The 17,134-nt window shown below is 44.7% G+C and overlaps 1 protein-coding gene across 3 annotated transcripts in view; it reads right to left on the bottom strand.

Annotated features, from left to right (window-relative positions):
• Positions 1-17,134, bottom strand: part of Pcif1 (Phosphorylated CTD-interacting factor 1) — a 145,330-nt gene that overhangs the window by 51,885 nt on the left and 76,311 nt on the right. For all 3 annotated transcript variants that reach the window (XM_084590331.1, XM_084590333.1, XM_084590332.1), the window contains exon 8: positions 2,446-2,608. In XM_084590331.1, the coding sequence (XP_084446457.1) occupies positions 2,446-2,608 (163 nt within the window). The remainder of the gene's footprint in view (positions 1-2,445; positions 2,609-17,134) is intronic.

The raw sequence follows: 17,134 nt of genomic DNA, 5'->3' as shown, positions 1-17,134 counted from the left end.
TTAAATTGAGTTTTTACTGTATCTCGAAATCTTGGCTATGGTTGCAGGTAAAAACGCAGACACCAAAAATGGCCATTAGCTTCACATGTTAATGTGGCCACTGCTACAGAATGGGCACGGCAAACGAAACCAAGCGTTGCTATGGAAGTCGATTAATGGCATTAAGCAACCCTGTGACCCATCATGTGCTTCCACATGCTGATGGGATCAATATAGTGCAGCTGGTTAGGTTTGATTTGCAGACTGTGGTAGCCATGGGCACGTGCACTGGACGTGACTTACCAACTGCTAACTGTGTCCTCACGGGACTTACTTCCATGAGATGGGTATGAAGTTTTGATCACAGGGTTTAATGGTCCCAAGTCACATTGAGGGACAATGTAATGGAGCGCTCCGGAAATTTGAGCACATGGGTGGCTGAAATGTGCATCAACGTCGCACAGAACATGGGCGCCTTGCATTTCGCCTCCAATGAAAAGCAGCAGCTGTGGCTTAGATCGAATCTGTGTCCCCGGGATCAGCAGTTGAGTGCCCTAACCAATGTAACAACTGAGCTAATGTGGCAGAGCGAGATGGGCATCCGTTATCTTAAAGGTATACTGAATAAAAAAATTTCTGCCGGGATTTCTAGCACAGATGGTAGCTATCACATTGAGGGTGACCAAAACAACAGACTCTATGAAAAGAAATAAGCAGAAAGTAAGTATTTTAAAGAATATTTCTCAAATCGCCGCACCTAGCAGCCTCCTGTGACAGCTCTGACAAAACCGGATATCCTGTCACTTTTACCCACCCCCCTCATGCCTCTCTAGCCACCCTCATCGCGAGCGATTGCACCCGCCAAGAGCACCCGCTCATTTTCCCCTTCCTCCGTGGCACTGACAAGGTGGACAGATAATGTTTTTTTTTTTTTAATAAAGTTGAGCACACCCTAAAATTCCTCCTGGTGTTCCTACGGGACAGCGGATTCAGCGCTCAGCTTTCAACCATGCTGTACACTACTCATCCTTATTTCCCTTGTCAGCCGCATTCCACACTCCCCGCGTGCAAAGTTCCCAGAAAGGCTCGTGCACCTAATGCACAGGCCCTCTTACCCGCACACTAATAAAAACACCTTCCCTCGCTATAGTGTTCCCCTCGCCCAGAGAGCGTCTTACTTCCCTCACTCCTGCATCTCTTGTGCAGGCCCTCTCTCAGGTGGGGGGGCGGCGGCGGCAGGGCCGTGGGGCCATGACATTGCTGAGGGTAAATGTGATGTCACAACAGTTGGGAGCGCACTGCCTGCGGCCCGGCAGCGGCTCAGTAAACGTAAAAAATAAAGCCATCCGCTCAAAACTAACCCGAACTATGTGTCTGTACTAGTGAAATCCTGTCTTAAGAATGCAATTGTGGTGTTTTCTCAATATTCTTGGATATTTGTTCAGTATACCTTTAAACCAAAACTACAAGGAGGAGACTGTCTCAGCGTGCCTTTGAATGCCAGTAAACAAAATGAATGCTTTAAGAAGTCAAAACATCAATATAGACATCAAGTCATCATGTGCTATTGGAACATCCACATACCCAGTGCACAACGGAGGGGATTTTTGTTTTAACCTTTATTGCTTTTACAGCACCCTTCAGAATTCTCTAATAAATAAAAGTGCGCAAATATGTGAAATTTCGAATGCGAATTGAATAAGTCTGTTATTCAATTCGTATTCAAAAAGTTCATATTCAGAATTTTCGAATATTCGAAAATGACCGAATACACTGTAAATTTTTCGAATTCACCGTCATTTCATCATACCGGTGCTTCACCACAATGCTCGACTGTGGATTATGCAGTGAGGCATCCTCGAAACACGACAGGACAGATATGACAGATCCACCAGGATTCATGCAGGTCCTTCCTTATACAAAAAATTTATACTGGGGTTTTCAGTAGAATATACACACTTCTGTGCAATTCTAGTTTAACTTTACTTGCAAATACTTTGTGAGTGTGTGATGAACAATATGAATAATGTTTGCCACTTTTTAATTTCTTTTTTTATTTTCACTGATATTTAAAGGCATATTTTTTCTATATCCATATTCGATTCGTATTCGAAAACTTCAAAATTTGCACTCCCCTTCTAAAAACTAAAATTTATTTGATTTCTAGGCCGCAGAGTTTGGCACAATTTGCTTTCTATGCTTGCAAAAACTTTGTGCGGAGTGCGGAATTGCTTTGTCAAATCAAGAAAAACAAAACAAAAAACACGCATTTCAATGGAGGCAAGAAACTAAAACAAAATAAGTCTGTTGCATTGCAAACTTATATTAAGGTTCGTCATATTGAGGCTCAGCTGTACGCGGAACTATTTAGGAGTAAAGCTATTTCAACTACCAGACATTCGAACTCAAAATATGAATATTTGTGCACCGCTAAAATTATTACAGAACTCAGCAGCCTGTACACACCTTCAATGCCATGTTGGTTGAGAATGGCCCAATGCTTATCATGTATTTTTTTCACATTGTCAACTGACATGTGAAAAATTTTGGCACATATTCCTTCAACTGAAGTGCGAGCTGCCTGGATTAGATGAGGCTGGCATTGCTTTTTCAGATGAGCCAGCCGCTCCTGTAAGGAAGAAGACACAATAGAATAAAACAGAGCCAAGAAAAGCTTGCTGAAGCTTCATTTTGACTGCTACTGTGCAGCTCCGAACCCTACAGATGCCATTTCATTTGAGCCTGCAGCATTCCCAGCTGGGTAATTTAATTAAATGGTGTATTCGCAACATTCTTCGTTTTGGAGTTCTGCATTCTTGATGAGCACATGGGATACTCCAACGCAGTTACCAAGAGTACTGATTACTGCATCACTTATCATGGCAAGTGATTATCGCGTCAAAGCAGGAGGCTCAAATGCGATCAAATAGCACTGTATGGCTCACAGTAAAGGTGACTCTGTGCAGCAGTGATTTTTGTGCAACATAAACCCTTCATGTGGTACTTTAAAGGTCCACATACGATTCAGGTTAGTTTAAACAGCAGTGTCCATATTTATTGCTTCAACATCAACAGGATATTGCTACCAGCATGGTATGAGCATGTCAGGCAACAAAGAATGCAATGGCAGTTGCCAAACCTGATTACAGTTATAAAAAATTATAAAATAGTTGGATATAGCCAAAATGCATCAATTCTGCCAAAAGGTCACGCACAAGAAGAGTGTGCCGTTTCGTCAGTGAAACAATATCAACTTTTCAGAGGCTTTAGAGGCTCGTGGCAATTGCAGAAATCGAAAGAAAAAAAAAACAAAACAAAAAAAAAACGTATGCCAAACGCCAGTTATGTTGGCTTCACCACACAGCACCACCAACACATGTAGGCAAGAGGAAGAACACCAGCTAGGTTGTCCTCCCCGCATTACAGCGGTGTCACACACACAAATTTTGGAGCAACTGACTCACTGATGTAGGCAAAATGCAATAGCATTTTTTTTTTTTCACTTGCCAATCTATTGCAATTCTGATTCTTGTCCCATTTGTATTTGTAATTACTTCTTTTCTACACATCTTAGACCTCTCTCAGACTGAGTACTCACACAAATGCCTGTGCTGCCACCAATGCCAGATAGTTCATGCTTTTATGGCACTCCTAATTCTATGACTTTCGAATGAGATGCCTGAATGCTTCCACTATCGCTGTGGCAGTCAAAATATGCACAAAATGGCTACTGGAAGGCTACAACCTGACCATGAAATTACATTCAGGGTGCAATCAATGGGTGCGAGAGGAGCAAACAGGTGGTGTTCACACTGCTACACTATCCATGGCATCACTGAGAAGTGAAATATAAGATATGGACCATAGCACAAATGCATGCCACTCCCCCAAAAGTAATATCATCATAATCATTAGTCCGGACTATACCTACTACAGGGCCTTTCCCATTTTCCTCCAATGAACCTGGTCCCGTGCTTGCTGCATCCACTTGACCCCTGCAAATTTCTTAACCTCATCCACCCACCCAATTTCCTACTGCCTCTGCTACGCTTACCTTCCCTTGAAATCCAATTGGCTACTGTTAGCAACCATCAGTTGTCCGCTCTTCGCACTACATACCCTGCCCATTTCTTCCTCTTGATTTCCATTAGAATGACATTATCTCAAGTTATTTCTCTGACCCACTCTGCAAGCTTCCCCCCTCGTAATGTTACACCTACCATTTTCCATTCCACAGCCCTACAGTCATATGTAAAGAGACAAAGCCCGTTGCCTGCCATATGAGCGGAATGTAAAAATTGCACGCATTGGTTAGAAATATTTTGGCGCATTTAAATATAGCCAGCAATTTGTAATACCTCTGATCGTTATGTTGAGGTCCGACTTCGATGTCGGTAAATTGCAAAAGATCTCAACAGCCTTCCGCCACAACACTGCATTCCAAGTCGGAGTGCCACTGCATGACAGTGTGTGAAGCCTTACAGGACCCAATTGGTTTGGTTTGGTAAAACTTTATTTCCCACAGTAGGGGTCCAGGACCCAATTAGGTGCCACACTGTTTAGTACGGGTTCAGGAGCCTACTATATGTGGCACAAAGTTGCAGCATAGGCTCCCAAAGCATCACTGGGCAGCGCTGCGGCTCCTGATAGGCAGCGCCATCTGTGGCAGAAAAACACACACTGGGGCGCTGCGGCTCGGCTCGCCGCCTTCGCGGCATGCACCGCGCGCTTTCTTTCGCACGAGCACGCGTCCTGACACGCCCCCGCAGGTGCATCGTGACATGCCGCCTGCATCCAGTCTTGATGATTGCATAACCTGCCGCATATTTCCATGAAGACAACGTAAATATAGGCGAGAAAATTTTTATTCACGTTTGCACTGTAGAGTAGACGACAAACAGCGATGAGTAAATATTGATTGTGAATGCGTTTCCCACGTTAGCGAAAACGTAGGAAGTGTATCTCGAGGTAAGTCTGCTATGCAATTATATTGTCATATATAATATGTTTAAAAACTGCGAAAATATTATCAGTACTCTCAAAAATAAAAAAGCTCGCTCAATGATCATCATTTTGGCCTGTAGCATGAGATCTATATACGGTTTTGTTTTTATTATTACAATGTTACTAAACCAAATCTTGCAGTAGAAGAAAGTTATACAGTCGTGCCTCGTTAATATGGACACTTTGGTTTCCGACCAAAACTGTCCATAAAGCGAGTCATCCATAATAACGAGTCATGAATAAAAACAAAATTGATTTTATTGAGAAAAAATAATTGTAATTAACAACTGCTTTTGTACATAACGGTGTGCACTGGATTCAAAATTTCACAGAACACCGGCAATTTTAAGTGCATTATCCTTGTCATTGTTGTCTTCGAAAAATTGTAGTGCAGTCTGAAGCGACTCGCTTACCATGACACCCGTGATGTTGGGCTTTGTGTTTGTCGAACTTTCGAGCATGAACTCCTCACTGGCCGATGAATCAGCGTCTGATTCTCTACTCACCGCCACTTCCAAAATGGCCTCTTCACTGAGCAAAGTAGCCGCTAAGTAGCTGCTTGAGATTCTCCTGAGGCGAGGAAACAGCTGAGCTGTCGATACTAGTCCCTCGCGGCTTGGATTGACTAAGATGGCTTTTGCCACTTGTATTCACAGATTTCTTGGTGCCTACGTTCAGCTCTGTTCTTTTGCGTTTAACTCCCACCATGCCAAAAGCCAGACTCAAGTTCGCACTTTTTTGCCTAGTTAACCTTTCTGCCTTTCCGTTCTTCTGATTCTTTCTTTTTTTTGCCTTGTACTGTTTCTGTAAGGAAGCAAGGGAGTCAAGTTGGCAAGCTGCTATGCAGAGGGCTATCGAACATCCCATCTTCTTGGTGCCGTTTTTATGTGTTCCTATAAAATAAACACTGCAAGCTGAAGTACAGTTTAGAACGACGGCTAGCCGACTACGAAGAGCTCAGACCTTGTCAAGGCCGCATCGTTGAATCAAAGCGAAGCCGACATGCCGACCGCCCAGTGTGCATGGCAGTTCGGCAGCGCAACAGGGACGAAAACCAGGAGCATGAGAGGGAAGCGCTTCCATGACGGGACGCTCGGTCCCGGTTGCGTGTTCGTACGTCGCCTTTCTTTTGTCGCTCTACTTTGTGAGTGTGTCTTAACTCTCACCGAAAAGCGTTAACAGCTTCATGGAACACACATTGCGCTTTGGGAAAGAAAACTTCAGTTCCCACCGCCACTGTAGGCACTTGTCTTTCTTCCTGTCATTTCTTTATTACGCTTTTACCGGCCTCTCTGTTCACGTTCAGCAGAATTTATTGCAGCCACATGTTGCTGTTTTCCCGACTGCGGCGACACTTCCACTGCACCCAGAAATCTCCGGGTTCCCCCCTTTCGGGGTCTTTCTTACGCTGACCCTCGGTTCGCTGTGTACGTTCCTCTCTGCTCTTGTGTTCGCCCCCCCCAATAAAAAAAAAACGGCAACACGCCGGCTTTGGTTCTTTCCAACCCCACAGGACTCGTTCAGGCATCCCGCCCGTATTGGCTGTCGCGTAGGTTCGTGGGCAGCGCGCCCTTCCTTAACTTGCGTTCGGACTCCTCTGATTTTTTTCAAGCACTGTCCATATTAACGAGACAAAAATACATGGGCCCAAGTGGGGCGCGTGCATCCTTCCCCTGTCCATTGTCCAGACAGCGAGTTTCCATATTAACGAGGCATAAATACATTGAAAAGGTTTCGTCCCCAGAAAAACTGTCCATAATTCGGGTCGTCCATATTGACGGGGGTCATATTAACGGGGCACGACTGTAGTCCAAAGGAGGTGTTTCTTCAAAGGCACGAATGCTAGCAGCCTCAAAAGCACATGCGTGCTCCGCGCGCTGCACGCGTCATAACCGGCTCGCTGGCTCGGAAGGCAAGTGAAATCCAAGCTTGTACTACAATCGTGTTTTATTTCGGTTCTTAGTAAATGGTTATGTTTCATTTATATTTGGTTTCAATTAACGAAACCTGTGACGAGAATAGGGTGCTCCGTGCGAGTAGTGTCAATCGAGCCATAACTAGGATCGCTTTTGTATTGCACTTCAGACATATTTTCGTTATGAATAATAATAGTTGGTTCATTTATTGGCCAATTTGCGGAAATCTGTAAGAGCGTCTCAGCAAGGCATGTTTACCCCCCCCCCCCCCCCTACCCCCCAAGAAAAAAAAAAAAAAAAAGGCCTTGTTCCTAGATATTTTCTTGGTCGTAGGGCACAAGAGAGAGCACAGAAAATCGGCAAAGCAAGACTCACGGGGAGTGAAGAGTGGGATAGTCTTCCCCCCCCCTTCACTTCGTATGCATGGTGTTAAACCATTGTATTCTTTTGATGCCTCTCCAAGCCGTCTTTGTCAACTGCCAACATTTCTGAGTGTTTACAGAGAAGGGGGAAATTGGCTCTTTTCATTTCCACAAAGAACGCATGACTTCTCAGAACGTCGTCATGCAGTTGCAAAGCGGGTCTTCTGGAAACGCTTCCAAAGGAATCTGCAAAGTTTCACATGTGAGCCTCGTTTTTTGGCGCTTCGTCTACTATTGTGGCTACCCATGACACAATTCTACTTAGTACCTCCGTTTCGCATCAGCGGAAGCGTTTTGGTATCGCCAAATAACTGCCAGGCGCCACTCGATCGTCGCATGTGCACAGGAAGCTAGTGGAGCGTCTGCTCCGGCAACGTCCCATTGTTTCACATTTCACCACCATGACAGGAATGTGGTGCTGCCATCGCGCGGCGAAACTTGAGATTGGGTTCCCTATCAGTTGAACATGGGTACTACTATCTATCCTCCAAGATAGTCAAATGAACCAAGCTCGTGGAAGCTGCTGGCATCAATCACAGTAGTACCTAGCTATAGTCAAATCTCGTTACTACGAACACCACATTGGTGGTTGTGAAAACGTTTATTTATTAAGCTGCTGGCATCAATCACAGTAGTACCTAGCTATAGTCAAATCTCGTTAGTACGAACACCACATTGGTGGTGGTGAAAACATTTATTCTTGAGCCTTATTATTTTCTATACTGATGGGCCAGCTCAATATCGCGTAGGGTGGCCAGGAGCTTGTGGCTCTCAGCGACTCTTAAAGCCCAGCCCACTAGCTCCTTTTGTGTAGCTGGGTCCGAGCTGGACACTGCGATCTCCCATCACTCTATGTCTGTTAGTTGCCAATTCAGGGTGGCTGGAGTTCCGAGCGAATGCAGAGGATGTGGTGGAAGTCTGCTTTGGGTGCTCTGCAGAGGGTGCATACAAGGGAGAAAAGGCCTGGGTGGATATGGGCAAGGTGTGCTGGAGATAGAAAGGTATGAGACTGTAGCTGGCGCCAGGTCACCTGCTCGAGTTTAGAAAATGATTAGTGTGGGGGCAGATACTCGAGTCGTTTCTCCCTGTAGTGGCGGGTAATTTCATTATAGGTAACCAGGCGTTTGCGTGCACTGCCTGGGTCTATAGCTGACCCTGCTCGGTTGACGTGCGCTGGAGCTGTGTTGTGGGCAGCTTCATTCCCAGGGTAGCCTGCATGAGCAGGCACCCATAGGAGTTCAACTGATCCGGTCAAAGGTTGAATAGAATTGAGAATTTTGAAAGCAGGCGTGCGAATCCTGCCTCGTACGAAATTGCAGATTGCTGTTTTTGAATCACTAAAGATCTGTGTGGCAGTACTTGAGGAGATTGCCAAGGTAATTGCGGCTTCTTCTGCCTCTAATGAGGATGCAGTTTTAATCAAACCAAAATTAACAGCACCGAAGCTCACAATTTTCGCGTGAAACAAAAGCCGCCATTTGATGGTTTGTGGGCTGTAGCTATCATCATCAGCATATCTAGTGCCAACTCCAAGCGCCACCACAAAGCTGTGGTTTAATATGCAGTAACCAGAGGCCTCGCCGCCTGCGGCCTGCCTTTTTTTGTGTGTATGTTGTATAATGGCGTTGTATACAGTTCACGGGTCTTTCATCCGTGCCATTCGTACGTGCAGGAAAGTGTTTTTTTTTCTTTTGTCGAGGATTATCTTATTGTGAAGTTTGTGCGAGATCTGATGATGATTACAACCAGCGAAGGTGCCAAGAAAAGAGACCAGCTTCCGCTCCAAGAAATCAATGCAGGGAAAAAAACGAATCGGCTTCTGCAAATCGACCGCCGCGATCATTTTGAAAGACCGAGAGGGAACACTGAAGGTGAGGTCATATCGAACTCTGATGTTTTTTTAGAGCATTGAAAAAGTCCTACTTTTATCGTTCGGAGGTGTTGCATAATGTGGAAGGTGTATGTATGAGCTGTAGTGGAGTAATGTGGTGTGTGGTCGTGTGTGCTGCAAGCAGGACAAGAAAATTACAAATTTCTTCAAATAAATCAGCTTTGAAGTTAGTAAGACCTTTTCATTTTAGGTTTTGCTTGTCTACACATGTTTAAAGCCAAGGTACTATGTCATTTTTATATCAAGGTTTAAAAAAGAACTTATAACCGCTAATTTTTCCTTGCAACAATACTTCAAAATAACGATTAAGATCTCGCGGTCCAGCGAGATTCGTGATATTGAGATTTGACAGTAGTAAGCTTAGATATCCCCTTCAGGCGACGACTTCCACGATATGACATCGCCGCCTGTGCACTAGGTACCTAGAATCACGAGGAAAAGAACTTTTTGTATATCGAAACAAAAATAACACCAAGTGCCCTTTTAAGTAGCTTTATCACCAGGCTTAGCAGCATTCAGGAGAAGCCTACTTTACGAAGGCCTTGAAGCCGTGAGGAAAAGTACACAGCGCATAGGGAAAAAAAAAAGTGAAGCTGTCGATAAACACAGAAAGGAGGTGGCGCGGTCCGTTCAAAAAGTAAGGGAGAGTACAAGTGCATCAAGAAATAAGGAAGGGGAAGAAACAGGCGAACATTCCCAGCACTGTGCAGCTCAAAGCACGAGGCAGCGAAGGCAAGAAGTGGAGGTGCAGCGTGTGCGGCCTTGCAGTACTTGACTGCCACGCGCATTTATCATTTATTGCCTTTTAAAAGACAAAAACAGCAATAAGTGACACCATTAGTAGCTATGTTGTCCTCATGCTTAAGGGGTACTTCCACTAGATGTAAAAAAATTTTTGTAACTGAAAAAAAATTGCATGAAGAGATGATAAGAGAGAGAGGGAAGCTATTTCAGAGTATTTTTTTTTTTTCATTAAGCAACAAGCCATGTTCAGTAAGGGGCCATTTAACTACAGACAGCATCTTCAGGACCATGTCATCACCAACAACTATGTAGTAAAGACCCTGATATAGTTGAGATTTTTGCTGGTCCCAGTGACTTTACTATAAAGGGGTTCTACTTATATGCAACGGATTGCGTGTAGCTGCGAGCAAGAGAGCCAGAAGCCCATTCAATAATTTGAGCTTTCAGTTCATTCAGACATTTGTTCTGGTCCTTTAAGCGATTTGACAGCTCTACCCTGTATCATGCAGGTCCTTCCTGTACAATAAACTAGTATACAAAGAAAGCTCATTAATTCGAACCTCAATAATTCAAACTTTTTGAATAATTTGAACTACACTACCTGGTACGGCTCAGCTTCACAGAGGCCTGTGTAGAACAAAGCCAGTTACTTCTCTCTAGAGTCGGTTCCACTACAGTAAATTTGAACTATGTGCCAACGCGCATGGGTGGCCTGGTACCCAACACATGGCCAAAAAAATACCCCCGCAATTTGGTGGCATAGTTATGAGACTACGAAGATAAATGCCAACAGAAGATAAAACCACGGAAAGCAATGAAAGAGTGGGTGAAGCGTAACTGGCACCATGACTGGTGCAGTGGCCAGCAATGCCGGAGAGTAGGTAAATGACGGCAAGCGGCTGCTTGCTGCCTGTTCAGCGCGGCCTCCGAGACTTGCAACTAAATGCTCGTTAATGCAACCCCTGTTAATTCATAAATAAGTATTTCTGTTCACACAGTTCCAGGCAATGCCAATGTAAGGCTATGGTGTCGGATGGGCATTATGGGGCTCGCAACGGTCGGTCCAGCACGTCTGGGTACAACTGCATGTCATTGTAAGCAATCATCAAAATATTACTCCTCAAACCTGACAGTTGACAGTGCACCTTTAACATGCGCGCAATGGCAAGTGTAACGAAACACAAATGGCCTCATCTACGATAATAAGCCAGCTACTTAGTTTTGGTTTCGCTTTCACGAGCCCTGCACCAGCCCGCGCATCTGCGGTCATTGGCCATGTGTCAGCCAGCCTAACCGATTACAGTTGCACGGCGTTTCGAACGACGGTGATAGGTTTTTTACGTGCTTCCATGGTTCTTTCCTTCGTCCCAAAATGTGCGCTCATCAAATGCCGTTCAGTGCGTCATGTGGTGCAACACAGGTTGCTTGTGAAGGGCCATTGCCACTACCGTATTGACTCGTGAAGGCTGGCAGGAAGGCCCTTACCATTTTCGAGCACTTGTACTTTGACACTCCCGCTATTATGCATGCAACGAAGCATGTGGCCGGTCGTAAAGTCAAAAGTGCGAATGTGCGAACTCAACGAATAATCGGTGTCGGCTCTTTCACCAACCACCTGGAAGTGCCGCCGTGTCACATGACCCGACGAGACTGACATGCAAAAAGGGAGCATTGCCGTGATTTGAATAGCGGCTCTCCTGTAAACTATCGATACTCCTGCGAAAATGACTTTGTGCTGCGCAGTAAAAGATAAAAAAGAAATTCTTACCGAGAAGAAAGCACAGTAACTGAATGTTGCACTTAAAGCCGTAGAGCAAACAAATTCGCCGTAATCTCCCTGATAAGTTTTTATCTCGCTCTTATTAGCAGTGCCATGATTTGGTTTCGATTACAAGTCAACCAACCCCCTACTTCAGATTTTCGAATTTTAAAAAAGGGGTCGACTTACAATTGTGTAAACACGGTACATGCACGCCGTAGATGGAGGCCGCTAAGAAAGTTTTTTCTTCAGCAAAAAGGACTTAATTGCATATTTTCATTTTGTTTTTCTTTGAGAAGCCTTCACTATAATATGTGGCCTTAGAGATCCTCGGAGAGCTAGACTTGTTCCGGGCTTACGTTTAGAGATTGTTGAGGAGGCCGAAATCGATACAATCATACAATGAGAAGAAGTGTGTTTTGTGTTTTTTTGGCGCATAAGCAACTAAGGCTATCATGCACCAAGAGCAAGGTTAAATTTTCTTTTGTGAAAAAATGGGAAAACAAGTATGCTAAAACTAATGTTTGTTTAGAAGGTCTCCTCCTTTTAGGAAACTGAAAACATTTGTTAAGTCTACTATAGCGCTTTCTCTTAAAAGTAAGCTGGGGTGGAAAGGGATAGCCTGATTGTAGAAAATGGTAAAATGCTTTCTCCGTAGTGACTCAAGTTTTGGGCATGTAATTAGGATGTGGTAAACTATGAGCACCTCTCCGCACTCTTCACATGTGGGCTTATCGTGTTTCTTTAGCAAAAACAATGTGTGTAAGATGTGTATGTCCTATACGGAGACTGCATACTGTCACTTCCATGAAACGTTGCTACTGTGTGTTCGATTTCCATTCTTCTATTGCGGGTTTTATGAGGTGCAATTTATTATTTTCTTCATTATTCCACATGGACTGCTACGTATCTTTCTGTTTAAAGTGAATTAGCTTCAGACAGTCTTTATGCAGAATACTGACTTTCTCAATACTTTTATTGTGAGCTTGGGCAGCGCGACTGTCTGCTCTCTCATTGCCGTCAATTCTTACGTGACTTGGCACCCAACAGAATGTTATGTTATGCCCGTGTTGTTATCCTTGTTATATTGTGTATTATATTGCCCACTAACAGCATTACTGCATTTCTGGAATTTAGAGCTACGAGTACGCTCAGCCAATCTGTGTAAATAACACTATTCTGATTACTTGTCTTTTTTAGTCTTTTCTACGGCTTGCAGGACAGCATAGCATTCGGCTGTAAATATTGATGCACAATTACTTTTTCGAAGCTCCCCTCCCCTATTGCACAACCAACATGAGTTAGTTTTTGAACCATTCGTGTAAAATTCTGTGCAATTACTGTACTTTTCTTTCAGAGTAGGATAATCTTGTATGATATGCTCTATAGGGGTTTAGATTTTGTTGAAGCGTGTTAGGGTAACGTCACAGACTTTTGGACGGTCGTACCAGGGGAGAAGTGGGTTGCTGCTTTGAGCAACATCAGGCAATGTTTCCAATAATCCAAAGTTCTGGCATATGTCTTCAAACCGTAATATCAAAGGCTTTGTTGCTTAGGGTTTATTGGTAAATATAATTCAGGAAGCACAAGCTGTGACAATCGGGTAGCAAAGGTGTTTTTCATATGACCTTATTTTGAGGACATATGCACACGTAAGCGCTTTTCTTCTGTCTTCCAGTGAGGGCTCATTTGTCTCCACCTATAGGCTGACTATAGGGGACGTTCTGCATGCTCCGCATGACAGGCGCAGATCGAGATTATACACTGAATCTAACTGTTTTAAATATGATGGTCTTGCTGAACCATAGACTATCAATCCATAATTCAGACAGGAACGCACCAAAGAACGGTAAATGTAGAGGAGGCATGCTCTATCAGATCCCCAACGTTTGCGCGACAGAAAGGATATTCAGAGCTTGGGCAGCTTTAACTTTTAGGTTCTTTATGTGTGGTAGAAATGTGAGCTTCTTGTCAAATGTTATGCCTAAAAATTTATGTTCCTGCTTTACTGGAAGTATAGTTTCATTTAAGCAAAGGGTAGGATCAATCTGCAAGCCTCTCTTGAGCGAGAAGGGAACAGCAACTGTTTTCTGAGGGAAAAACCTAAATTCATTTTTGTTTGCCCAATTACTAAGTTTGTTGCAAGTAATGCAAGTTGCTGTCTTTCACATGTTAATAAGCTGGATGATGTACATGCGATTTGGAGGTCGTCAACATAAACCGAGTACATAACAGACTTTGGGATTTACCTTGGCTATGGAATTTAATTTTATGACAAAGAGTGTGGTACTGAGAATACACTATTGAAAAACTAAACTGTGCCGAAAGGACGGGACAAGAAAAGAAGAACACAGGACGAACGCAAACTAACAACTGGTTTATTGCACCAACGCCTCCTTCCTTCAACACCAACGCGCATGCGCACCAACACACAAAGCCAAAACACAAAATCACCTGGTCCGCCCGAGAAATTCTAGCTTCTTGCAGTATAAGTGAATGGAAGCCTCGTTTACACATTTATCAGGCCCTAATCTCCCGATTTCAAAAGATTCAAGAACTTCACGCTCTTTTCTTCGCCGCGCACATCTGATAATTTTTAGTCTGGCCGAAAAGTGGAGTAACATTCTTATTCATCACGCTTGCAGGCCCTACAATATTTAGGTGAGAATACATCCCTGAGGTACTCCTTTTTCCTGAATTAAGTTCTTTGAAAGGGTATTGCCAAGGCGTATTTGGAAGGTGTGATTAGACAGGAAGCCAATTAGGCTGTTTAACATCTTTCCATGGATGCCCAGTTCGGATAGGTATTCAAGGATGTCGTACCTCGTGGTATCATATGCCTTCTTCACATAAAAAAAAAAACAACTGCTAGGCAGTGCTGACTGTGATTATTCGTATGGTATGAGAGTTACCTTGTTTTAGCAACCAAGCGTTCCCACATATGAAAAGTGACATGTCTAATGCTTGCTTCTATCATGAGTGCCGTGCAAGGGGAGCCCTCCCCCCTTTTGTCCAAAAACAAGAAGAAAACCAAAATATGCATAAGTTGATACGAGAGTACACCTTGTGATATTAGAGGAGCATAGAAAACTTTTGAACAAAGCAGTACCTCATTTATGCTTGAGGTGCGTTACATGCCGAAACCAACTTAATTACTGCAAAAACCCGCGCATAATATGAGGCTCTTTCCTCCCGATTTTATCATGTCAGACGTCTGCCTCGTATTATATGCGAATACAGTCGAACCCGGTTATATCGAACCCAGATATATCGAATTTTGGTTATATCGAACTCACGGAATATCCCCTTGAAAATCCCATGTAAAAGTATAAGAAAGCCGCGTCATATATCGAACTCAATTTCACCGGTCATTCGATATATCGAACTCCGCACCACGCTCCGGAAAGTGTGCCTTCCCCAAATACGATCACATCACCCTTGGCCATTTGCCGCATGACGTTTTCAAGCCACGCGCAGAAGGAATGAGAGGGGACAGTTCTGGACAGCGCCGCGCCCATTCCCCAAAGGCGCGTGCATCTGCAGTTATCGTTTCCCGCGCGCCAACACATGACGTTTGCAAGCCATGTGCGTGGGTCTGCCCATTCTTTTGCCGAGCTCTCTCTCTCCTTCAGCACGCGCTACGCATGCGCCAAGCCAGCTCAGCCCGTTTTCAGACAGATGTCGGACGCTTTCTCCAGCGTGTGTTGCGAACCCTCTGCCCGCGGCGGCTGACGTGGCTATGGCGCCTGTGAACGTTAGGAAGCGGCAGCTCTCTCTGTTTTTCTTTTTTTTTTTTTTTTGTGAGAGTCATCCTTTCTTATCGTTGTGCTGTACGCGCGACGTAGCGTAAGGTATGGCGGCTGCGAACGTTAAAAAGCGGCAGGCTTTTTTTTTTTTTTTTGGCGGGAGCCGTTTGTCTTTGCATGTATGAATCAACGAAAGCACGCAGTCTGCTGCTGCGATTATGACGCCCGCTCCAAGCGAGGCGTGATAAATCGAACCAGGCTTGTGGAATCAAGCCATCACGGGCACTCTGCCAAGTTCGCTCTCCGCCACCGGAGGAGCTATAAAAAGATAAACACGGCCTGGCGTTATCGCTGCGCAGCATCTTGGCACGCTGCCAAGAAATGAACTGTGGATGCGACGACCGAAACGGAGTGATGCGCGCCATCCACATGCAAGCGAAAACGCTCGCGATTTCTGCCGAAGCAGCGACACAGAAACCTTGTATTAGTGGCTCGAGCGGCAAGAGGGACGCAGTTCCAACAAGTTTGAAATTTTTCGCTCTGTCGCTGCCGCCCGTCACTGAGATCGCTCAATCGCTTGCATGTGAGCGAGCTGGTCTTAACGCATTTTTTTTTTTCTTCAAATAATCGGGTGCAAAAGTGGAGGGTGGGTTCATTATGCCACTGGGTTGATTACGCGACACGTGCGGTATCGTTTTTTGGCATCGCAAGTGCTGTCACCAGCCGATTTTTGTATATCGAATTATCGATATATCGAACTATTTCGCGATCCCCTCCGAGTTCGATATATCCGGGTTCGACTGTATGAACAAATTTCAGCCTAAATTCACAGTTCCGGCCTCATTAAAAAATCGGCACTCTCAGCATCAAGCTCACAGCCAGAGGAGGTGCTAAATTTAGCAGTGGTGTCGGCTGACTGTTTCGATGGCTTCGGCTTCACCACGCTGAACCCATGACACTCATGACCCCAGTGCCCATGATGCACATGCAACCGGAAGAAGGTCGATCGCACCTTGCACGATGTAGGGATAGCAAAACGATCATCCGGCACGTTGCATGGGTCTCTCACGAGCCTCTCCAGACATGCTGGCCACGCCCTACAACCGAGTTGCTAACACTTAACCAGCATTTCCAAGGAGCCCGTCGGTCGCCCCTTCGAGGAATGCGGGATACCGAATGAGTTTAGAGGTATGAGAAAGATGCCTTCAGCAAGGGAGTCTTGGAAAACTATAGACTGGAGGACTATCAGTACAAGAACTCTGAATCCGAGAACACTTCCTGGGCGCACACTCCACATGCCTGTGCGCAATGCTAGATGCGACGAGGCACGAGTGCAGTGCATCCTAGCTGGCAGCTCGTGCACTGTCATCCTGCGTCCAGGGTGAATGTGAGCTGCTCTTCTCACGGTACATGAAATTCTCTGATCTAGAGCGTTGGCACGAGAAGGGGAGTGAACCAACACTAGCATATGAAGGATCGTGGCATTATTCAGCACCTGCTGAGGATGCCTCAAGGGGAAATCGCAAAATGTTGTGCAAATAAATACTTTACTGACCTTTCCTCGCTTACATTATACGCGGATGAAAACATTTTTTTCTATTTATGCTATCCCAATATTAGACTGTATTATATGTAGGTTCTCACGACTGTGCCTGGACATGACGATGTTCCTT

The sequence above is a fragment of the Amblyomma maculatum genome, chromosome 1, assembly GCF_055883805.1.
Source record: "Amblyomma maculatum isolate TAMU_Amacu chromosome 1, ASM5588380v1, whole genome shotgun sequence".
In the NCBI taxonomy this organism is placed as follows: Eukaryota; Metazoa; Arthropoda; class Arachnida; order Ixodida; family Ixodidae; genus Amblyomma; species Amblyomma maculatum.
The sequence above is the reverse complement of the archived record's forward strand: the minus strand, read 5'-3'. Positions and strand labels throughout refer to the sequence as shown.